Here is a 25,222-nt window from a genome sequence, read left to right on the forward strand (position 1 = left end):
TGCTGCTATTACAGTTACTATTTGATATTAGTTTACTTATTTTATACGTGTGAAACTAGGTTGAGAGCTTTTATGAATGTAAAAAGTTATTCTAAACTAATTAATTTTATGAAGTATTGATTAATTATTAACAAACAAAACTTACCCCAAATTGATGTTATCGATTTAGCATAATAAATAGCTCTGTAAATACCATAAAAGCCCAATTTCTTCCAAACCTAAGGTCTTTTAAATTCCCAATAATTTGATCTCGTTTAAATTAACGTTCTTATTTCATTTTAAATTTGATTAGTTTGAAAAGGGCATCGAATTAAAGCTAAAATCTTCCTCTTTCAGATAATATATACAACACAAATGTTTTACATGAAAAAATTTTTAGATAAACAATATTAATTTTAACTTAGAATTTATTTACTTTATTAACAACCATAAAATTTACAATTTATAATAATAAATTCTACTAAGGTAACCAACATTTACAAAAATTACATCTAAAATAAACTAATCACTAGCAAATTTAACTTCACTACGATCTGATGAGTTTTTGAAACCACCACAAACAAAAAACCGACAAAAGAATTTTTTCCACATCAACCCTTTAATTTTAATTGTAATTTTGGATCAATTTCATTTCCATTAATATCGATAATCTTCCCATCTTGTACTTTTTCTTTACAACTAGGATCTCCCGTTCTATAAACTCTTTGTTCGATCATATTTCCAGGAGTCGTTTTTAAATCGTAAACAAATCCGAATTTTTCTAAAAGATCAATTATAAAAGTAGTCAAACTGTAGTGAGTTCCATATTCTCCAGCGCGATAATCCCACGGAAAAGCGTGATGGTAATTATGCCAACCTTCACCGACAGTTGCAAAAGATACAAACCAACTTTCAACAGCACCAAAATTTCTAAAAAGTTAAAATTAAAGAAATCAAGAATTGATTAAAAAAAACTTACTTATCGTATGGTTTTGTTCCGTATAAATGAGCAGCGCTATTTACCAACCAAGTTATATTTAAAGTTAAAATATATCTAGCGAAATAAACCACAAAAAGAGCATCGTAATAATTTTCATTCCAAAGATAAACTGGAACTGCTATTGGAATCGCCAAAGCGAATAAAACGTACATAGGTTTATAAAAGCTAAAAAAGAATTAATAATTAGTAATTATGCATTGATTAATTTTTTATGGTGAAAAACTTTCCCCTCTCTCCTTTATTCATCCGTTCGATGAATTAGGAGAAATTGCATCGCTCGTGATTGACTTGTAAGAAAATAAAAATGACTTTCTCATAAATAAGAACGAAAAATGAAATTCCGACGAGTTCATGGTTAATAACACGGTTAATTGTGATGTGTAAGTGGTGGTTTAGAAGGTACGCTTACAATTTCTGGAACATGACGAGGAAATCGGCTTCCAAATCAGACATGTCGATGGTTTTTCCTTTCTCTATAACGGCGGGATGTTTGCGGCTCATCAACCAACCCATGTGGGAGAAAAAGAAACCACGATTTGCATTGTGGGGATCAGCATCGGTGTCACTATATTTATGGTGAAGACGATGGTCACGCACCCAAATATACATACAGTTCTGAAACAATGATTTTGATTATCGAATATTTTTTAATTCATTTTTGGCAATATAACAATATATTATATCTCATCTATTGCATAATCATTGCATAAAGGTGTCAACCCAAATCATGCATTTTTTAGGTTAACTTTGACCATCTTTTCCTCAACAACTAATTGAGATATCAAAAAACCGTTTGGTGCATTAGATTCACCAATAAATTGTAAATAAACCCTCCTTATTTAGATTCTTCATTTTTATTAATAACAGAAATAAATTTTTGAAAAAATCATTGCAAAAAAGTGTCAACCCAAATCAATGTTGACTTTAACAATCTTTTCCACAGCAACTAATCGAGATATCAAAAAACGGTTTGGTACATTAGATTCACCGATAAATCATAAATAAACCATCTTTATTTAAGTTTTTCATTTTTATTAATAACATAGAAATAAATTTTTGAAAAAATCATTGCAAAAAAGTGTCAACCCAAATCAATGTTGACTTTAACAATTTTTTTCTCAACAACTAATCGAGATATCAAAAAACGGTTTGGTACATTAGATTCACCAATAAATTCTAAATAAACCCTCCTTATTTAGATTCTTCATTTTTATTAATAACATAGAAATAAATTTTTGAAAAAATCATTGCAAAAAAGTGTCAACCCAAATCAATGTTGACTTTAACAATCTTTTCCACAGCAACTAATCGAGATATCAAAAAACGGTTTGGTACATTAGATTCACCAATAAATCATAAATAAACCATCCTTATTTAAGTTTTTCATTTTTATTAATAACAGAAATAAATTTTTGAAAAAATAATTGCAAAAAAGTGTCGATCCAAATCAATGTTAATTTTGACAATTCTTTCCTCAACAACTACTTGAGATACCAAAAAGCAGTTTGGTACATTAGATTCACCAATAAATTCTAAATAAACCCTCCTTATTTAGATTCTTCATTTTTATTAATAACATAGAAATAAATTTTTGAAAAAATCATTGCAAAAAAGTGTCAACCCAAATCAATGTTGACTTTAACAATTTTCTTTCTCAACAACTAATCGAGATATCAAAAAATGATTTGGCACATTAGATTCACTAAGGCGGCTACAATTAATGAAATTCTTACTTCTCTTAAATCTTGCTCCTTCTCTCTTACGCTTGTGACCGCGATCGAAGTAGGCGATGCTTTGACTTATTCGAAGTCCCCTTGCGTGGGTTCTGATGGTATCGGTCTCAACCTTCTTCTTCCTATCCTGGATATAGTGCTTCCTCCCTTAACTCATATCTTCAACTTTTCTTTTGAGCGGTCTTTATTTCCCTCTGTCTGGAAGGTTGCTCATGTCGTTCCCATACCCAAATCCAAGTCCTCTTCATGTAACACTGATTTCCGTCCGATTTCAATTTTATCCGTACTATCAAAAGCTCTTGAACGCTTAGTTTATTTACAAGTCCAAGGATTTCTAGAGAGGTTTAATTTACACAATGAGTTGCAATCGGGTTTTCGCAGTGGGCATAGTACAACTACCTTCTCTAGCCCTCATTAAAGTTACTGATGATATTAGGTATGCCTGCGACAACAGATGTGTTACTGTGCTGGTGCTGCTCGATTTCAGCAAGGCTTTTGATTCTGTCGATCACAGCCGTCTTTTAGCGTCTCTTTCTGCCTACGGATTCACTCCCCCCTGTGTTTCTTGGTTTCAATCCTACCTTTCCCATCGCTCCTTGTACGTACGCGCTACCTCTTCAATTTCTTCTGCTTGTGCAATCAAATGTCGTGTTCCTCAAGGCAGTGTATTGGGTCCGTTACTTTTTTCTTTGTTCGTTAATAGTGTTACTAATTATATCTCGTGTAATTATCATTTGATGCTCACGACCTCCAGATATATACTACTACAACTGTTGCTGAATTTCCGGCAGTTATTGTGCGACTTAATAACGATCTATCTAACGTCTTGAACTGGTCTCGGAGATACGGACTTAAGTTGAACTCAGTTAAAACGCAAGCTATTGTGTTTGGAACTCGTCAATTACTTGGTAAGATTAATCCATCTACCTGCAGTGATCTGATGCTAGATGGTAATGTCATACGGTTTTCTAACACAGTTAAAAATCTTGGGGTTCTTATGGATTCTGCACTGTCTTGGAAACCGCAAATTCAACATGTTTGCAGAAAAGTCTATGCTTGCTTCCACTCTTTAAAAAGATCGCTGCTCTCTTCTTCCTGTGGTGCGTCGTAATCTTTGTTACTCACTTATATTTCCTCACTTCGACTATGCGGACGCGGTTTATCCCGATCTCTCGGTGACTCTTCTGAGTAAATTGCAGCGGCTACAAAATAATTGTATCCGGTTCATATTTGACCTAAATAGATTTGAGCATGTAACGCCGTATCGCAATTACATTCAGATTTAAAATCCTTCATAACTGCACCCCAAAGTACTTATCAGATAGGTTCCAGCAATTATCAACTCATGAGCTTGCTACTCGTTTACGTTCTGATACTATTCTTACATTTCCCGTTCATAGCACTGAAATTTATCATAGATCATTTACAGTAGAGTCGACTGCGCTGTGGAATGGACTGCCTTCTGAAATTCGTAATATTTCTAGATTTACTAATTTTAGACATGTTTTAAAGAGCCACTTGCTTGCCATTCAACTGGCTGTTTCTTGATTCTTTGTTCTTTGTTTTTCTCTTTTTTCCTCTCTTCAACTGCTCTCACTTGTTGGCAACTGATATCAGGCAGATTCTTTTGGTTTCTTTTAGCCGCTCTCTATCTCTCTTTTCGTGTCTTTTCTTTATGTTTCTCTTTGTTTTTCTTTTTCTTGCTTAATCTTATTTGATGATGTTAATAATATCTAATTATCACTACTTGCCATATTCAGTAAATATTATTTTTATTTTTGTTTGTTCTGTTCGGTCATTTGGCAGAGATCGCTTGTGCGATAAAATGATCCATTTGTTGATACTGCTTGCTGTTTAAGTTAAGTGTATCTTATGTAATTTTGTATTTTTATCTGTGGCAATAAATTCTAAATAAACCCTCCTTATTTAGATTCTTCACTTTTATTAATAACATAGAAATAAATTTTTGATAAAATCATTGCAAAAAAGTGTTAACCCAAATCAATGTTGACTTTAACAATTTTTTTCTCAACAACTAATTCAGATATCAAAAAATGGTTTGGTACATTAGATTCAAAAATAAATTCTAAACATACCCTCTTTATATAGGTTCTTCATTTTTATTAATAACATAGAAATTTTTTTTTGCGGGATATTAATAACCTATTACTTAGTACTCCACAATTCACAGGAATTAGTATCTCTTTTATGTTTTGGACACTGCAGATAAATATCAAGTTCAATCCTAATAGGACTTTTCTTGTTGAATATAACTTTATTTATATCAACTTTGTCATTAGCAACCTCATTGTAACAATCCCAATACGAGTATCCCCTTTGTAATGCAACAAACCGTTTTGAAAATTCGCATTTAGCTTTTGAGAAATAAAGTTTTGAAGTGATCGACAATTTTTTCGAATTTTGCAATTTTCGCCGATTAAGTTTTAAAAATTCGTATAAAATCGATTTCTTGGAATATAAGTATGAACATTTTCTATAATGTTAATAAAAGTGTCTTCTTTCCAATACATCAACACGTTTTGAAAAATAACTTTTAGTTTTTGAGAAAACAATATTTGAAATTTTGATAAAATTTTCGATGTTACAATTTTCATCGATAATATTCAAAATTCGCTATAAAATTAATTTCGTGAAGGATCCTTGTGGAAATATCACCAGATATTAATTAAAGTATCCCCTATTTAATGCAACAAACCGTTTTAAAAATTCGTCTTTAGTTTTTGAGAAATAAATTTTTGTAATGATCGACAATTTTTTCGAATTTTGCAATTTTCGACGATTAAGTTTTAAAAATTGGTATAAAATCGATTTCTTGGAATATGAGTATGAACATTTGCCAAAATGTTAATAAAAGTGTCCATCTTGAAAGATTCTTCTCTATCCGCCCCTGCGAACTACCGTCCTATCTCATTGCTACCCGTAATGGGGAAGCTTTTCGAGGTACACTTGAAGAACAAGCTGCTCCATGTTGTTGCAAGGAGGATTCCGTCATACCAATTTGGATTCCAACAAGGTAGATCTACATCTCATTCCTTGGCATTACCTTGTCTCAAACTTCCAAGTCGCACGTTACCAAAAACAACAATCAGCCGTAGTGTTCCTGAATGTTCGGAAGGCATTCGACTCCGTATGGCACAGAGGTTTACTATACAAGCTACCTGCTAAAAAAATTTCTTTCAGACCGCTCCTCATTGGTGGAAGTGAAAAACTACTACTCTCACAGTTTCACCGCTCTTCATCTCGCCAGCACTTTACAATGACATCTACAACGATAACCCAGACGTCGTCGATCTGAAGTCTTACGCTCTACTTTATGCCAATGATACTACGCTCGTCGCACATGATGTAGACATTCCATCATCAGTCCTAAGGCTGCAGACGCAAAATGGCGTATCCTAATAAATCCCTCCAAAACTCAATTCTTCATCCCTGTCCTCCTTCGCGTTACTCCTCCCACAATAATAATTCAACCATCTCCTATCACAGCTTCACCAACTTGCAACTACCTTGGCATTACCTTGGATAGAACCCTTAAATTCTCTGCCCACGCCATCAAAGTGAAAATGAAAGTCAAAAACCGTATAAAACTCTCATATAGAGGCCGAGGAATATTCACCAAATGCGCTACTCACATATACACTTCAATATGCCGACCTATTATCGAATATGCCTCATTAATCATGAGTGAAGCGCCGAGAGGATCACTGTTCCATCTGGAAGTAGCAGAGAGCCCTGAGAATTATCACTCGCATTAGACACCCTCACCACCCATTTTTCAACCCTTCCAACGAACTCCTTTACGACCTTACAAAGATTCCTCCTATAAACTCCCGTCTACAATTCTTATCCCTTACACCAATTATGAATTTCCCCATAAACGCCCTAAAAAATTTCATCATCATTCCCCTCTCCCTTACCCATTGTCCCATAACACGGATCACACTTCTTAAAACAATAAGGCCCAACTGAGAAGACCTAAGTACAACCAAACCGAACTCAAAGTCACGGGCACGAAGACTGAGGTCTACAGCCCTTTTGGACTCTTTTTTTATATTTGTTTTATATATGTATTTCTTTTCGTATTTGTTATTGTTATTATTTTTATATAAGTCCAAATAAATGTTGTTTTCTTCTTCCTTTCGATGTTGTAATTTTCATCGATAATTTTCAAAATTCGCTATAAAATTAATTTCTTCAAGGATCCTTGTGGAAATATCACCAATTATTAATTAAAGTATCCTCTTTTTAATGCAACAAGCCGTTTTGAAAAATCACTTTTAGTTCTTGTGAAATAAAATTTTGAAATAATAGACCATTTCTTTGAATTTTGCAATTTTTGCCGATTAAGTTTTAAAAATTCGTATAAAATCCATTTCTTTGAATATGAGTATGAAACATTCCCAAAGTGTTAATAAAAGTGTCCTCTTTCCAATGAACCAACCAGTTTTGCAAAATTACTTTTAGTTTTTGATAAAACAATATTTGAAGTTTTGATAAAATTTTCGATGTTGCATTTTTGAAATAATCGACAATTTTCTCGAATTTTGTAATTTTCGCCGATTAAGTTTTAAAAATTCGTATAAAATCGATTTCTTGGAATATGAGTATGAACATTTCCCAAAATATTAATAAAAGTGTCCTCTTTCCAATGAACCAACACGTTTTGAAAAATAACTTTTAGTGTTTGAGAAAACAATATTTGAAGTTTTGATAAAATTTTCGATGTTGCAATTTTCATCGATAACTTTCAAAATTCGCTATAAAATTCATTTCTTGGAGAATCTTTGTGGAAATATCACTAATTATTAATTAAAGTACCCTCTTTTTAATGTATAAAGCCGTTTTGAAAAATCACTTTTAGTTCTTGCAAAATAAATTTTTGAAATAATCGACAATTTTTTCGAATTTTGCAATTTTCGCCGATTAAGTTTTAAAAATTCGTATAAAATCGATTTCTTAGAATATGAGTGTGAACATTTCCCAAAATATTAATAAAAGTATCCTCTTTGATATGAATCAACACGTTTTAAAAAATAACTTTTAGTTTTTGAGAAAATAATGTTTGAAGTTTTGATAAAATTTTCGATAATTCGCTATAATTTTCAAAATTCGCCATAAAATTTATTTCTTCAAGGATCCTTTTGGAAATATCGCCAATTATTAATTAAGGTATCCTCTTTTTAGAGTTGCTTAGTTAGTTAAATCAGCATCAAGAAAGTTCATTTTGTATCTTGATCCAAATAAATTAACATATCAGCTTTCTTATTAATGTCATTTTTATTCGAATATCGCAATAATGTAGCAATATAGAGTATCACTTCAGAAATTATAATCATAATAGCCGGATAGATAGACCTAGATAGATATATGGTATCCAGCTTCAAAAAATCATCACTACAAAAAAGCGTCAACCCAAATCAATGTTAACTTTAACAATTTTTTCCTCAACAAGTAATCGAGATATCAAAAAACGGTTTGGTACAATAGATTGACCAATAAATTATAAATAAAACCTCCTTATTTAGGTTCTTCGTTTTTATTAATAAGATAGAAATTAAAATTTTGAAAAAATCATTGAAAAAAAGTGTCAACCCAAATCAATGTAAGCTTTAACAATTTTTTCCTCAACAACTAATCGAGATATCAAAAAATGATTTGGTGCATTAGATTCACCAATAAATTCTAAATAAACCCTCTTTATTTCGGTTTTCCATTTTTATTAATAAATTAGAAATTAATTTTTGAAAAAATCATTGCTATGAAGTGTCAACCCAAATTAATGTTAACTTTAACAATTTTTTCCTCAACAAGTAATCGAGATATTAAGAAGCGGTTTAGTACATTAGATTCACCAATAAATTCTAAATAAACCCTCTTTATTTACGTTTTTCATTTTTATTAATAAATTAGAAATAAATTTTTTTAAAAATCATTGCAAAAAGTGTCATCCCAAATCAAAATTAACTTTAACAATTTTTTCCTCAACAACTAATCGAGATATCAAAAAATGGTTTGGTATATTAGATACATCAATAAATTCTAAATAAACTGTCCTTATTTCGTTTCATTATTCTTATTAATAACTTAGAAATAAAATTTTGAAATAATAATTCCAGAAAAGTGTCAACCCAAATCAAAATTAACTTTAACAATTTTTTCTTCAACAACTAATCGAGATATCAAAAAACGGTTTGGTATAATAGATTGACCAATAAATTATAAATAAAACCTCCTTATTTAGGTTCTTCGTTTTTATTAATAAGATAGAAATTAAAATTTTGAAAAAATCATTGAAAAAAGTGTCAATCCAAATCAATGTAAGCTTTAACAATTTTTTCCTCAACAACTAATCGAGATATCAAAAAATGATTTGGTGCATTAGATTCACCAATAAATTCTAAATAAACCCTCTTTATTTCGGTTTTCCATTTTTATTAATAAATTAGAAATTAATTTTTGAAAAAATCATTGCTAAGAAGTGTCAATCCAAATCAATGTAAGCTTTAACAATTTTTTCCTCAACAACTAATCGAGATATCAAAAAATGATTTGGTGCATTAGATTCACCAATAAATTCTAAATAAACCCTCTTTATTTCGGTTTTTCATTTTTATTAATAAATTAGAAATTAATTTTTGAAAAAATCATTGCTAAGAAGTGTCAACCCAAATTAATGTTAACTTTAACAATTTTTTCCTCAATAAGTAATCGAGATATCAAAAAACGGTTTGGTACAATAGATTCACCAATAAATTCTAAACATACCCTCTTTATATAGGTTCTTCATTTTTATTAATAACATAGAAATTAATTTTTGAAAAAATCATTGCAAAAAAGTGTCAACCAAAATCAAAATTAACTTTAACCATTTTTTTTTTCAACAACTAATCGAGATATCAAAAAAAGGTTTGGTACATTAGATTCACCAATAAATTATAAATAAACCCTCTTTATTTAGATTCTTCATTTTTATTAATAAGATAGAAATAAATTTTTGAAAAAATCATTGCAAAAATGTGTCAACATGTTAACTTTAACAATTTTTGCTCAACAACTAATCGAGATATCAAGAAGCGGTTTAGTACATTAGATTCACCAATAAATTCTAAATAAACCCTCTTTAGTTACGTTTTTCATTTTTATTAATAAATTAGCAATAAATTTTTTAAAAAATCATTGCAAAAAGTGTCAACCCAAATCAAAATTAACTTTAACAATTTTTTCCTCAACAACTAATCGAGATATCAAAAAATGGTTTGGTACATTAGATTCATCAATGAATTCTAAATAAACTATCCTTATTTCGTTTCTTTATTCTTATTAATAACTTAGAAATAAAATTTTGAAATAATTATTCCAAAAAAGTGTCAACCCAAATCGTATTTTTTGGGTTAACTTTAACAATTTTTTCCTCAACAAGTAATCGAGATATAAAAAAACGTATTGATATAGTAGATTCTTTAATGAATTCTGGATAAGCCATACTTATTTAGTTTCTTTAGTTTTTTTATTATTATTATTAATTCATCTTTGTTTATTTTTCGTTTCAAAGCATTTTAATTTTATTTTTGTCAATTTAAACAGTTCCAAAGGTTAAGTGGAGATACAATGAAATTATATCTCTCATTTCACGAGTTTCAAGGTCGCTTTGCGTTGTTTAAAATGTTGATCACAGAGACGAACAGTTTTTCATAAACATTGCTCCGAACACAACCTGTCTTAAATCTTCTACTTTAAATTGAAATATTAGTTAAACGTAGAATTAGAAATGTTTTCGTTAATCCTGTGTAGTTTTTTAGTGTTATTTTTATTTTACAAATATCTAACGTGTAATTACGATTATTGGAAGAAGCGAAATGTTAATTTTGAACCTCCTAAGTTATTTCTGGGAAATATTCCTTTTGGGCAGAAAAAAAATTTGACCCAATACATATACGAATTATATCAGTAAGTACAAAGACCTAATTAAAACAAACATATTAATTATGTATTTATAGGAAATTTCCAAATTCTCCTTACGTTGGCTTCTATATGATGCGAACTCCTTGTTTACTTCTAACAAAACCGGAGGTTATCGAACAAACCTTAGTTAAAGATATCGATTTTTTCTGGCAAAATAGTTTTGTGTTAGATCCTGAGCTAGACGAAATCGCCGCGAGAGGAGCATTCTTCCAAGTGGGCCAAAAATGGAAAAAAGCTCGAAACTTATTCACCCCTTTATTTTCAAACGCAAAAATAAAACACGTCACACCCTGTTTAGTGAAAGCTTCAAAAAGAATGATCGAATACATCGAAACCAAAAAAACTTTAGAAGTAAGAGATCTAATGACGAGATTTGTCGCAGATTCAAACGCCTTATCAGCTTTTGGAGTTGAAGCGGAATCTTTCGATCGAGATGACGCTATGTATCGAAAATTAGGAAATCAAATTATGGAACCAGGTCGATTGATGGCCTTAAAATTTTTTATTATGGTTATGACACCGTTTTTGGCAAAATTGTTACGATTAAGATTCATAACTGAAGATGTCGTTGATTTTGTAAAACAAACGATTAAAACAGCTTTAAAACACCGCAACGAAAATAATTTAAAAAACAACGACTTTTTAGATGCAATAATGGCGTTAAAAAGTGAAACTTTCGATGAAATCGACGTTATTTCATGGTGTTTCGGGTTTTTCACCGATCCAAACACGGGAAATCAAAGTGGTTACATCCTGTACGCTTTAGCAAGAAACCCGGAGGTTCAAAAGAAACTTAAATCAGAAATCGACACCGTTCTAGAAAGATATAACGGTGAAATCACCTTCGAAGCTATTCAAGAAATGAGTTATTTAGATTGCGTCGTTTCTGAAACAATGAGACTTTATCCATCACTCCAAGGAACTTCAAAAAAATGTACTGGATATTACGAATTTCCTTTAGAGGATGGTCAAACTGAAGTTGTCTGCCTTAAACCTGGAATGTCTGTATTCGTTTCGATTGAAGCGATACAAAAAGATGAAAGATATTTTGAAAAAGCTTTGGAGTTTATTCCTGAAAGGTTTTCTGAACAGAATAGAGGGAAAATTCGAAAAGGGACTTATATGCCGTTTGGATTGGGGAAAAGGATGTGTGCTGGGATGAAATTCGCTGTTGCTTTGATGAAGATTGCAACGGTTGCTACAATTAAAGAGTTCGAGGTTAGCGTTAATGAAAAAACTGTTGAACCTTTTGAAATGATTCCCGTTGCTGTTATGGCAGTGCCAAAATCAGGAATATGGATTAATTTTAAAAAAAGACAATAAATTTTTTTTGTTGCTAACTTTGATGTCTTATTTTCTAAGAAATCTTTCTAAAAACTACTAAATTAACTTTCCCTTCTCATAAACTCGTTAAGATCCAACCTTGAACTTAAAGCTTTTTACTGCTTTCTCGTCGCGAGGCGAATGAGTCCGCAACGAAAGGGATACAAATTGCATTAAATTTAAATTGTCATTGTAAAAATTGGAGAGGTGTTTTGAAAGTTTTCAGTTTTTAATTAAGCGGTTAACCACTTGATTAAGGTTGGTATAAAGATGAGACTATACTAGGAAATTTAAATTAATTGTTTCGAAATCGCACAAAACATATTTCTATATAGTACTTACTTGTCCAGCTACAGTATGGAGCAAAATTAATGCGAGTCTTGTTAAAAATTTTGCTTTAAAGGCTTTATGGGCGTATAATCTGTGACCGCCGATGGTTACCCCTTCACCGGAACCAAAAAGAACTAGTAGTGCTGAAAAAAATAAAGATCTAAAGTAAATCAAAAATTAATTGTAACTTCAGATGTACAAAAAACTGTTTATATAAAAAAGTATTCCTTATTGATTTAATTAATAATACTAATAAAGGGATTTGCTCTAAGAATCAATATTACCAACTTAATCGCCTCAAAGCTACAAAAAAAGTAAATTTTCATATTTTTGCCAATAAAATTATTGTAACTTCTAAATAAAACGGTACACAAGAATACTTTTATATAAAAAATATTCCTTATTGATCCACATAACAAATTTAATAAAAAGGTATCTTTCCATAATCGATGTTACCAACTTAATCATCACAAAATATCAAAAAATGTGAAATTTATGTATTTTTACATAAAAATTAATTGTAATTTCAAAATAAAAAGATGCAGAAAAAATTGTTTATATAAAAAAGTATACCGTATTGATTTAACTAATAATGCTAATATAGGAATTTGTTTTAAGAATCAATATTACCAACTTAGTCGCCTCAAAATTCCAAAAAAGTTAAATTTTAATACTTTTTTCAATAACATTATTGTAACTTCTAAATAAAACGGTACATAAGAATTTTTTTATGCAAAAAATGTTCCTCATTGATTCAACTAACAAATCTAATATGAGGTTTTATTCTAACAATCAATACTACCAACTTAACCGCCTCAAAATTACGATAATATTAAATTTTCAGATTTTTATTAAGACAGTTGTTGTAACTCCTAAATAAAACGATACACAAAAACACTTTTATATAAAAAATGATCCTTATTGATCCAAATAACAAATTTAATAAAAAGATATTTTTCCAAATCGATGTTACCAACTTAATCACCACAAAATATTAAAAAATGTGAAATTTACGTTCTTTTACGTTAAAAATTAATTGTAACTTCAAAATAGAAATATGTAGAAAACACTTTTTATATAAAAAAATATTCATTATTGATTCAACTAATAATACTAATATAGAGATTTGTTACAAGAATCAATATTACCAACTTAATCGCAAGAAAATTACAAAAAAGTTAAATTTTCATACTTTCGCCAATAAAATTATTGTAATTTCTAAATAAAACGGTACACAAGAATTTTTTTATGCAAAAAATGTTCCTTATTGATGCACCTAACAAATCTAGTATAGGGTTTTATTCCAATAATCAATACTACCAACTTAACCGCCTCAAAATTACGATAATATTAAATTTTCAGATTTTTATCAAAAAAAATGTTGTAACTCCTAAATAAAACGATACACAAAAACACTTTTATATAAAAAATGATCCTTATTGATCCAAATAACAAATTTAATAAAAAGATATTTTTCCAAATCGATGTTACCAACTTAATCACCACAAAATATTAAAAAATGTGAAATTTACGTTCTTTTACGTTAAAAATTAATTGTAACTTCAAAATAGAAAGATGTAGAAAACACTTTTTATATAAAAAAGTATTCTTTATTGATTCAACTAATAATACCAATATAGAGATTTGTTACAAGAATCAATATTACCAACTTAATCGCCTGAAAATTACAAAAAGGCTAAATTTTCATACTTTTGCCAATTAAATTATTGTAACTTCTAAATAAAACGGTACACAACAATTTTTTTTGCAAAAAATGTTCCTTATTGATCCAATTAACAAATCTAATATAGGGTTTTATTGCAACAATCAATACTACCAACTTAACCGCCTCAAAATTTAGAAAACATTAAATTTTTAGATTTTTATGAATAAAATTGTTGTAACTCCTAAATAAAACGATACACAAAAATACTTTTATATAAAGAGTGTTCCTTATTGATCCAAATAACAAGTTTAATTAAACGATATATTTCCAAAATCAATGTTACCAACTTAATCATCTCAACATATCAAGAAATATGAAGTTTACGTATTTTTACATAAAAATTAATTCTAACTTCAAAATAAAAGGATGCAGAAAAAAATTTTATATAAAAAAGTATACCGTATTGATTTAACTAATAATGCTAATATAGGGATTTGTTTTAAGAATCAATATTACCAACTTAGTCGCCTCAATATTCCAAAAAAGTTAAATTTTCATACTTTTGCCAATAAAATTATTGTAACTTCTAAATAAAACGGTACATAAGAATTTTTTTATACAAAAAATGTTCCTCATTGACTCAACTAACAAATCTAATATAAAGTTTTATTCCAACAATCAATACTACCAACTTAATCACCTCAAAATTGCAATAATATTAAATTTTCAAATTTTTATGAAGAAAATTGTTGTAACTCCTAAATAAAACGATACACAAAAACACTTTTATATAAAAAATGATCCTTATTGATCCAAATAACAAATTTAATAAAAAGATATTTTTGCAAATCGATGTTACCAACTTAATCACCACAAAATATTAAAAAATGTGAAATTTACGTACTTTTACATAAATATTAATTGTAACTTCAAAATAAAAAGATGTAGAAAACACTTTTTATATAAAAAAGTATTCTTTATTGATTCAACTAATAATACTAATATAGAGATTTGTTCCAAGAATCAATATTACCAACTTAATCGCCTGAAAATTACAAAAAAGTTAAATTTTCATACTTTTGCCAATTAAATTATTGTAACTTCTAAACAAAACGGTACACAACAATTTTTTTTGCAAAAAATATTCCTTATTGATCCAATTAACAAATCTAATATAGGGTTCTATTGCAATAATCAATACTACCAACTTAACCGCCTCAAAATTTAGAAAACATTAAATTTTTAGATTTTTATGAATCAAATTGTTGTAACTCCTAAATAAAACGATACACAAAAATACTTTTATATAAAGAGTGTTCCTTATTGCTCCAAATAACAAGTTTAATTAAACGATATCTTTCCAAAATCAGTGTTACCAACTTAATCATCTCAACATATTAAGATATGTGAAATTTACGTATTTTTACATAAAAATTAATTCTAACTTCAAAATAAAAGGATGTAGAAAAAACTTTTTATATAAAAAAGGATTCCTTATTGATTTAACTAATTATACTAATATAGGGATTTGTTCCAAGAATCAATATTACCAACTTAATCGCCTCAAAATAACAAAGAAGCTAATTTTTCAGATTTTTATGAATAAAATTGTTGTTACTCCTAAATAAAACGATACACAAAAATACTGTTGTATAAAAAATGTTCCTTTTTGATCCAAATAACAAATTTAATAAAAAGGTATCTTTCCAAAATCGATGTTACCAACTTAATACCCTCAAAATATTAAAAATATTAAATTTATGTATTTTTACATAAAAATTAATTGTATCTTCAAAATAAAAACAGAATTCAAAAAAACTTGTTAACTTTATATTTCTTGATGTTTTTGTTTTGCTTTTGATTCCTACCGGTTTCTGTTTATTAAACCGACATCAAGGTAATCACGTCAGTTATACTATTTTTAATATTATTTATTGGACTTTGATTACGGTTTAATAAACAATCTATCAAATCCACAATAGGGTGTTATTCCAACAATCAATATATCTTTCCATAATCGATGTTTACTTAATCACTACAAAATAGCGGAAAATGTAAAATTTACGTAATTTTACATAAAAATTAATTGTAACTTCAAAATAAAAAGACGCAGAAAAAACGTTTTATATGAAGAAGTATTCCTCATTGATTTAACTAATAATACTAATATAGGTATTTGTTTCAAGAATCAATATTACCAACTTAATCGCCTCAAAATTACTAAAAAAAGTTAAATTTTCATATTTTTGCCAATAAAATTATTGTAACTTCTAAATAAAACAATACACAAGATTTTTTTATGCTAAATATGTTCCTGATTGATGCAACTAACAAATCTAATATAGGGTTTTATTCCAACAATCAATACTACCAACTTAATCGCCTCAAAATTACGAAAATATTAAATTTTCAGATTTTTTTGAATAAAATTGTTGTAATTCTTAAAAGAAACGATACACAAAAACACTTTTATATAAAAAATGTTCCTTATTGATCCAAATAACAATTTTAATAAAAAGGTATCTTTCCAAAATCGATGTTACCAACTTAATCAGCACAAAATATAAAAAAATGTAAAATTTATGTATTTTTACATAAAAATTAAATGTAATTTTAAAATAAAAATATAGAAAAAACTTTTTATATAAAAAAGTATTCCTTATTGATTTAACTAATAATATTAATATAGGGATTTGTTCCAAGAATCAATATTACCAACTTAATCGCCTCAAAATTACAAAAAAAAATTAAATAAAAAATAAAATTTTTATAATTTCTAGATGAAAGAGTACACAAGAATTTTTTTATGCAAAAAATGTTCCTTATTGATCTATCTAACAAATCTAATACGGGGTTTTATTCCAACAATCAATACTACCAACTTAATCGCCTCAAAATTACAAAAATATTAAATTTTCAGATTTTTATGAATAAAATTGTTGTAACTCCTAAATAAAATGATACACAAAAATATTTTTATATAAAAAATGTTCCTTATTGACCCAAATAACAAATTTAATAAAAAGGTACCTTTCTATAATCGATGTTACCAATTTAATCGCCACAAAATATCAAAAAATGTGAAATTTACGAATTTCTACATAAAAATTAATTGTAACTTCAAAATAAAAAGATGTAGACAAAACTTTTTATATATAAAAGTATTCCTTATTGATTTAACTAATAATACTAATATAGGGATTTGTTCCTAGAATCGATATTACCAACTTAATCGCCTCAAAATCATAGAAAAGTTATATTTTCATACTTTTGCCAATAAAATTATTGTAATTTCTAAATAATGCGGTACACAAGAATTTTTTTATTCAAAAAATATTCCTTATTGATGCAACTAACAAATCTAGTATAGGGTTTTATTGCAACAATCAATACTACCAACTTAATCGCCTCAAAATTACAAAAATATTAAATTTTCAGATTTTTATGAATAAAATTGTTGTATCTCCTAAATAAAATGATACACAAATACACTTTTATATAAAAAATATTCCTTATTGATCCAAATAACAAATTTAATAAAAAGGTATTTTTCCAAAATCGATGTTACCAACTTAACCACCACAAAATATCAAAAAATGTGAAATTTATGTATTTTTACATAAAAATTAATTGTAATTTTAAAATAAAAAGATGTAGAAAAACCTTTTTATACAAAAAAGCATTCCTTATTGATTTAACTAATAATACTAATATAGGGATTTGTTCCAAGAATCAATACTACCAGTTTAATGGCCTCAAAGTTACAAAAAAGTTAAATTTTCATACTTTTGCCAATAAAATTATTGTAACTTCTAAATATAACGGTGCACAAGAATTTTATTATACTAAAAATTTTCCTTATTAATTTAACTAACAAATCTAATATAAAGTTTTGTTCCAACAATCAATATTACCAACTTAATTGCCTCAAAACTACCAAAATATTAAATTTTCATATTTTTATAATTAAAATTGTTATAACTCCTAAATAAAACGATACACAAAATAGTTTTATAGAAAAATGTTCCTTATTGATACAAATATCAAATTTAATGAAAAGATATTTTTGCAAATCGATGTTACCAACTTAATCACCCCAAAATATAAAGAAATGTGAAATTTAGGTATTTTTACATAAAGAATAATTGTAACATCAAAATAAAAAGATGCAGAAAAATCTTTTTATATAAAAAAGTATTGCTTATTGATTTAACTAGTAATACTAATATAAGAATTTTTTCCTAGAATCAATATTACCAACTTAATCGCCACGAAATATCAAAAAATGTGAAATTTATGTATTTTTACATAAAAATTTAATGTAACTTCAAAATAAAAAAACGTAGAAAAACCTTTTTATACAAAAAAATATTCCTTATTGATTTAACTAATAATACTAATATAAGAATTTGTTCCTAGAATCAATATCACCAACTTAATCGGCACAAAATATCAAAGAATGTGAAATTTATGTATTTTTACATGAAAATTAAGTGTAACTTCAAAATAAAAAGATATAGAAAAACCTTTGCATACAAAAAAGTATTCTTTATTGATTTAACTAATAATACTAATATAGTGATTTGTTCCAAGAATCAATACTACCAATTTAATCGCCTCAAAGTTACAAAAAAGTTGAATTTTCATACTTTTGCCAATAAAATTATTGTAACTCCTGAAAAAAACGATACACAAAAACACTTTTATATAAAAAATGATCGTTATTGATGTAAATAACAAATTTAATAAAAAGATACCAAAAGATACCTTAATCACCACAAAATATCAAAAAATGTGAAATTTACATATTTTTACATAAAAATTAAATGTAACTTCACAATAAAAATATGTAGAAAAAACTTTTTATATAAAAAATGTTCCTTATTGATCCAACTAACAAATCCAGCAAATGGTTTTGTTTCAACAATCAATGCTACCAATTTAATCACCTCAAAATAACAAAAATAAAACTAAAAAAATAAATAAATTTGAGTTTAGAATTTTAAAAATTATGATTTATATATTTTAATGGTTATATAGATATTATATATATTAATAGTTTACTTATTTTATATGTGTAAAACTGGCTTATGAGCTTTTATGAATTCAAAAAGTTGTTCTAAACTACTTAATTTTATCCAATTTTGATTAATTATTAACAAACAAAACTTACCCCAAATTGATGTTATCGATTTAGCATAATAAATAGCTCTGTAAATACCATAAATGCAAGCCAAATGAAGAAGAATGAAGCCGATTATGTTCTTCCAAACCCAAGGTCTTTTAAATTCCCAATCCGTGCCTATATCTGCAGGTAATTTGATCTCGTTTAAATTGACGTTCTTATTTCCTTGATCAGGAATTGGAATATCCTTAGAATTTGGCGCCATATTTTTTAATAGTAATAAAACTTTTTATTAAGAAACAAAATGATTTGTTTCAAAGCTTTTACTATTTGAATTAAAAGTATTTCAAACTTCTCTTTCTCAATCTTCTCGAATTTTTCTTTTTATTATTATTTTAAAATTTTTCTTTAAAGCGTAATTTTTTTCGTTAAATCTTGTATATTTCTTGAATCTCCATTGAATCTTCTTGATGTATCTTCTCGATGAATCACAAAATCGTTAATCTTCAAATTTTTTTTAAAACTTACTTCAACACACCAACTCCAAAAAATGAAAAAAAAAAAAATAGAATTCTTTACGTTGAAAGTAAATCTTAAAATAATGAAACTATTTTGGAATCTAACGTCTCGATGAGAGCTGAAGTAAATTGTACGTTTTTGTGAGTCGCAAAACGTTCACGTGCGAGCTTTAATATCCACTCGGTTGATAGGAAGGAAGAAAAGTGGGAGAATTATTTTTTGCGTTCTCTCTACTGTTAATAATAATCGAAAGCTTTCTATGCAGCATGCACCGAACTGCATCACCATCCGTTTCAAACACTGCGAAGAAAAGTAACGGAGAGGAGACTTTCGTTTTCTTCCATTGTATTTCTTTTAAAAGAGACTTTGGAGAAAACTGATTAGAGACGGAAAAGAAAGGGTACAATAATCTAATAAAGGCAGGAAAAATAGGAAAAGTGGATGGAATTATTTTGAAGAAAGAAAGAGTCAGTTGGCGATCGAAAGTTAAATTACCATTAATCTTAGAATAATTAGTTAAGAATTTTCTTTCAACAAATATTTTAAGTTAACTTATAATTTGTTATTTTAAACTTAGAAAATTATAACTAAAACTGTTACAAGTTACTTGGGTATTTCTGGCAGACGACTAGACAGTGCTTGCAGAAGACGTAATGCTGCTGGTAGAAGACTAGATACTGTTTGCAGAAGTATTAACATGCTGGTATTGGAAACAATGCCGAAAACTGGACGTGACAATGTGATACTAGTCAATCAATACTATCTCCTTTTTCATGCGTCGGAGAGCAAAAGCTAAAGAGAGCAAAATTATAGAAGATTAAATTTCCTAGAACTTCTCTTATTGCATCTTCTTTGTTCGAGTTATATTTTTCGACATTCATAGGAAGATATCAATAAATTGACAGATTATACAGTTATCCCTAGTTTCTTTGCAATTTCACATTTCCTATGCTTCGGAGAGCAAAAGCAAAAGAGAGCAAAATTATAGAAGATTAACTTTCCTATAACTTTTCTTATTATATCTTCTTTGTTCGAGTTATATTTTTCGACATTCATAGGAAGATATCAATAAATTGACAAATTATACAATTGTTCCTACTTTTTTCGCAATTTCACATTTCCTATGCTTCGGACAGCAAAAGCAAAAGAGAGCAAAATTATAGAAGATAAAATTTCCTACAACTTTTCTTATTGCATCTTCTTTGTTTGAGTTATATATTTCGATATTCATAGGAAGATATCAATAAATTGACAAATTATACAATTGTTCCTACTTTTTTCGCAATTTCACATTTCCTATGCTTCGGACAGCAAAAGCAAAAGAGAGCAAAATTATAGAAGATAAAATTTCCTACAACTTTTCTTATTGCATCTTCTTTGTTCGAGTTATATTTTTCGACATTCATAGGAAGATATCAATAAATTGACAGATTATACAGTTATCCCTAGTTTCTTTGCAATTTCACATTTCCTATGCTTCGGAAAGCAAAAGCAAAAGAGAGCAAAATTATAGAAGATTAACTTTCCTATAACTTTTCTTATTATATCTTCTTTGTTCGAGTTATATTTTTCGACATTCATAGGAAGATATCAATAAATTGACAGATTATACAGTTATCCCTAGTTTTTTCGCAATTTCACATTTCCTATGCTTCGGACAGCAAAAGCAAAACAGGGCAAAATTATAGAAGATAAAATTTCCTACAACTTTTCTTATTGCATCTTCTTTGTTTGAGTTATATTTTTCGACATTCATAGGAAGATATCAATAAATTGACAAATTATACAATTGTTCCTACTTTTTTCGCAATTTCACATTTCCTATGCTTCGGACAGCAAAAGCAAAAGAGAGCAAAATTATAGAAGATAAAATTTCCTACAACTTTTCTTATTGCATCTTCTTTGTTCGAGTTATATTTTTCGACATTCATAGGAAGATATCAATAAATTGACAGATTATACAGTTATCCCTAGTTTCTTTGCAATTTCACATTTCCTATGCTTCGGAGAGCAAAAGCAAAAGAGAGCAAAATTATAGAAGATTAACTTTCCTATAACTTTTCTTATTATATCTTCTTTGTTCGAGTTATATTTTTCGACATTCATAGGAAGATATCAATAAATTGACAGATTATACAGTTATCCCTAGTTTTTTCGCAATTTCACATTTCCTATGCTTCGGACAGCAAAAGCAAAACAGGGCAAAATTATAGAAGATAAAATTTCCTACAACTTTTCTTATTGCATCTTCTTTGTTCGAGTTATATTTTTCGACATTCATAGGAAGATATCAATAAATTGACAGATTATACAGTTATCCCTAGTTTTTTCGCAATTTCACATTTCCTATGCTTCGGACAGCAAAAGCAAAACAGAGCAAAATTATAGAAGATAAAATTTCCTACAACTTTTCTTATTGCATCTTCTTTGTTCGAGTTATATTTTTCGACATTCATAGGAAGATATCAATAAATTGACAGATTATACAGTTTTTCCTAGTTTTTTTGCAATTTCACATTTCCTATGGTTCGAAGAGCAAAAACAAAGGAGAGCAAAATTATACAAGATTAAATTTCCTACGACTTTTCTTATTGCATCTTCTTTGTTCGAGTTATATTTTTCCACTTTCATAGGAAGATATCAATAAATTGACAGATTATACAGTTTTCCCTAGTTTTTTTGCAATTTCACATTTCCTATGCTTCGGAGAGCAAAAGCAAAAGAGAGTAAAATTATAGAAGATAAATTTTCCTACAACTTTTCTTATTGCATCTTCTTTGTTCGGGTTATATTTTTCGACATTCATAGGAAGACATCAATAAATTGACAGATTATATAGTTTTTCCTAGTTTTTTTGCAATTTCACATTTCTTATGCTTCGGAGAGCAAAAGCAAAACAGAGCAAAATTATAGAAGATTAAATTTCCTACAACTTTTCTTATTGCATCTTCTTTGTTCGAGTTATCTTTTTCGACATTCATAGGAAGATATCAATAAATTGGCAGATTATACTGTTTTCGCTAGTTTGTTTTGCAATTACACATTTCTTATGCTTCGGAGAGCAAAAGCAAAAGAGAACAAAATTATAGAAGATTAAATTTCCTATAACTTTTCGTATTGCATCTTCTTTGTTCGAGTTATCTTTTTCGACATTCATAGGAAGATATCAATAAATTGGCAGATTATACTGTTTTCGCTAGTTTGTTTTGCAATTACACATTTCCTATGCTTCGGAGAGCAAAAGCAAAAGAGAACAAAATTATAGAAGATTAAATTTCCTATAACTTTTCGTATTGCATCTTCTTTGTTCGAGTTATATTTTTCGACTTTCATAGGAAGATATCAATAAATTGACAGATTATACAGTTTTTCCAAATTTTTTCGCTATTTCACATTTCCTATGCTTCGAAGAGCAAAAGCAATGGAGAGCAAAATTATAGAAGATAACTTTTCCTACAACTTTTCTTATTGCATCTTCTTTGTTTTAGTTATATTTTTCGACATTCATAGGAAGATATCAATAAATTGACAGATTATACAGTTTTGCTTAGTTTTTTTGCAATTTCACATTTCCTATGCTTCGGAGAGCAAAAGCAAAAGAGAGCAAAATTATAGAAGATTAACTTTTCTTATTACATCTTCTTTGTTCGAGTTATATTTTTCGACATTCATAGGAAGATATCAATAAATTGGCAGATTATACTGTTTTCGCTAGTTTGTTTTGCAATTACACATTTCTTATGCTTCGGAGAGCAAAAGCAAAACAGAGCAAAATTATAGAAGATTAAATTTCCTACAACTTTTCTTATTGCATCTTCTTTGTTCGAGTTATCTTTTTCGACATTCATAGGAAGATATCAATAAATTGGCAGATTATACTGTTTTCGCTAGTTTGTTTTGCAATTACACATTTCTTATGCTTCGGAGAGCAAAATCAAAAGAGAACAAAATTATAGAAGATTAAATTTCCTATAACTTTTCGTATTGCATCTTCTTTGTTCGAGTTATCTTTTTCGACATTCATAGGAAGATATCAATAAATTGGCAGATTATACTGTTTTCGCTAGTTTGTTTTGCAATTACACATTTCCTATGCTTCGGAGAGCAAAAGCAAAAGAGAACAAAATTATAGAAGATTAAATTTCCTATAACTTTTCGTATTGCATCTTCTTTGTTCGAGTTATATTTTTCGACTTTCATAGGAAGATATCAATAAATTGACAGATTATACAGTTTTTCCAAATTTTTTCGCTATTTCACATTTCCTATGCTTCGAAGAGCAAAAGCAATGGAGAGCAAAATTATAGAAGATAACTTTTCCTACAACTTTTCTTATTGCATCTTCTTTGTTTTAGTTATATTTTTCGACATTCATAGGAAGATATCAATAAATTGACAGATTATACAGTTTTGCTTAGTTTTTTTGCAATTTCACATTTCCTATGCTTCGGAGAGCAAAAGCAAAAGAGAGCAAAATTATAGAAGATTAACTTTTCTTATTACATCTTCTTTGTTCGAGTTATATTTTTCGACATTCATAGGAAGATATCAATAAATTGACAGCAGATTACAATTTTCCCTAGTTTTTTCACTATTTTACATTTCCTATGCTTCGAAGAGCAAAAGTAAAAGAGAGCAAAATTATAGAAGACAAAATTTCCTACAACTTTTCTTATTGCATCTTCTTTGTTCGAGTTATATTTTTCGACATTTATAGGAAGATATCAATAAATTGACAGATTATCCAGTTTTTGCTAGTTTGTTTCGCAATTTCTCAGTTCCTATGCTTCGGGGAGCAAAAGCAAAAGAGACCAAAATTATAGAAGATAAAATTTCCTACAACTTTTCTTATTATATCTTCTTTGTTCGAGTCATATTTTTCGACTTTCATAGGAAGATATCATTAAATTGATAGATTATTGTTTTTTTCATAATTTCTCAATTCGTATCCTTGAAGAGCAAAATTAGAAGAGAACAAAGTTGAAGAACATTAAATTTTGTGAACGCAGTTTTTTTGTGTTAGTTTTTCTGTCTCAATATTACCTCAAAGATTGTTTTTTTTGCTACATCTTCCTGTGTAGATATAGTTGCGAAATGTTCTATTTGTTTAACACAAATGCAGCATATTTTTCAAAAAAGATTTTACGTTCTCAACGACTACAAATAGAAGTCATTATTTAAAGAGTGTTAAGTATGTGGAAGTGAAAATGAAATTTCCATCTTATTCGGTTTTATGGTTTTCTGTTTCATTTCAAGTTTCAAAACCAATTTAATCATTAATCATAATATCTTACGGCGGTGACACAATTTAAAGATGTTGCGAAACGAAATGAATTTGTTCTTGCGTAAAATAATCAAGACTAATCTCGTAAATTACATATGTTAACAAACCGAGACATTTTCGGTTTTGTACGTAACCGAGAACACTAATTATTTCGTATTAAACTTACCTCAAATGAACCCTCGTTAAAGCAATTGCACAAAACTAAAAGAAAATTTCAACAAAGACAATACAATAACCACATTAATAATAATAATACAATAACTTTTTTTTTCTTTTAATA

The 25,222-nt window shown here is 28.2% G+C and overlaps 2 protein-coding genes across 2 annotated transcripts; one reads left to right on the forward strand and one right to left on the reverse strand.

The window, feature by feature from the left end:
- Positions 1–393: 393 nt before the first annotated feature.
- On the reverse strand, positions 394–25,157 carry LOC111416814 (acyl-CoA Delta-9 desaturase-like). Its single transcript, XM_023048918.2, has 6 exons — positions 25,109–25,157; positions 19,188–19,680; positions 12,361–12,491; positions 1,389–1,594; positions 959–1,144; positions 394–909 (listed from the first exon to the last, which is right to left on the reverse strand). Exons 2-6 carry the CDS (start codon positions 19,402–19,404, stop codon positions 591–593), a joined length of 1,059 nt encoding a protein of 352 aa, XP_022904686.1. The 5' UTR covers positions 19,405–19,680; positions 25,109–25,157; the 3' UTR covers positions 394–590.
- Positions 10,420–12,035, forward strand: LOC111416794 (cytochrome P450 6j1-like). The gene is made up of 2 exons (XM_023048894.2): positions 10,420–10,680; positions 10,731–12,035. Exons 1-2 carry the CDS (start codon positions 10,502–10,504, stop codon positions 12,016–12,018), a joined length of 1,467 nt encoding a protein of 488 aa, XP_022904662.1. The 5' UTR covers positions 10,420–10,501; the 3' UTR covers positions 12,019–12,035.
- Positions 25,158–25,222: the final 65 nt, after the last annotated feature.

Source organism: Onthophagus taurus, chromosome 3, assembly GCF_036711975.1.
Source record: "Onthophagus taurus isolate NC chromosome 3, IU_Otau_3.0, whole genome shotgun sequence".
Classification (NCBI taxonomy): domain Eukaryota; kingdom Metazoa; phylum Arthropoda; class Insecta; order Coleoptera; family Scarabaeidae; genus Onthophagus; species Onthophagus taurus.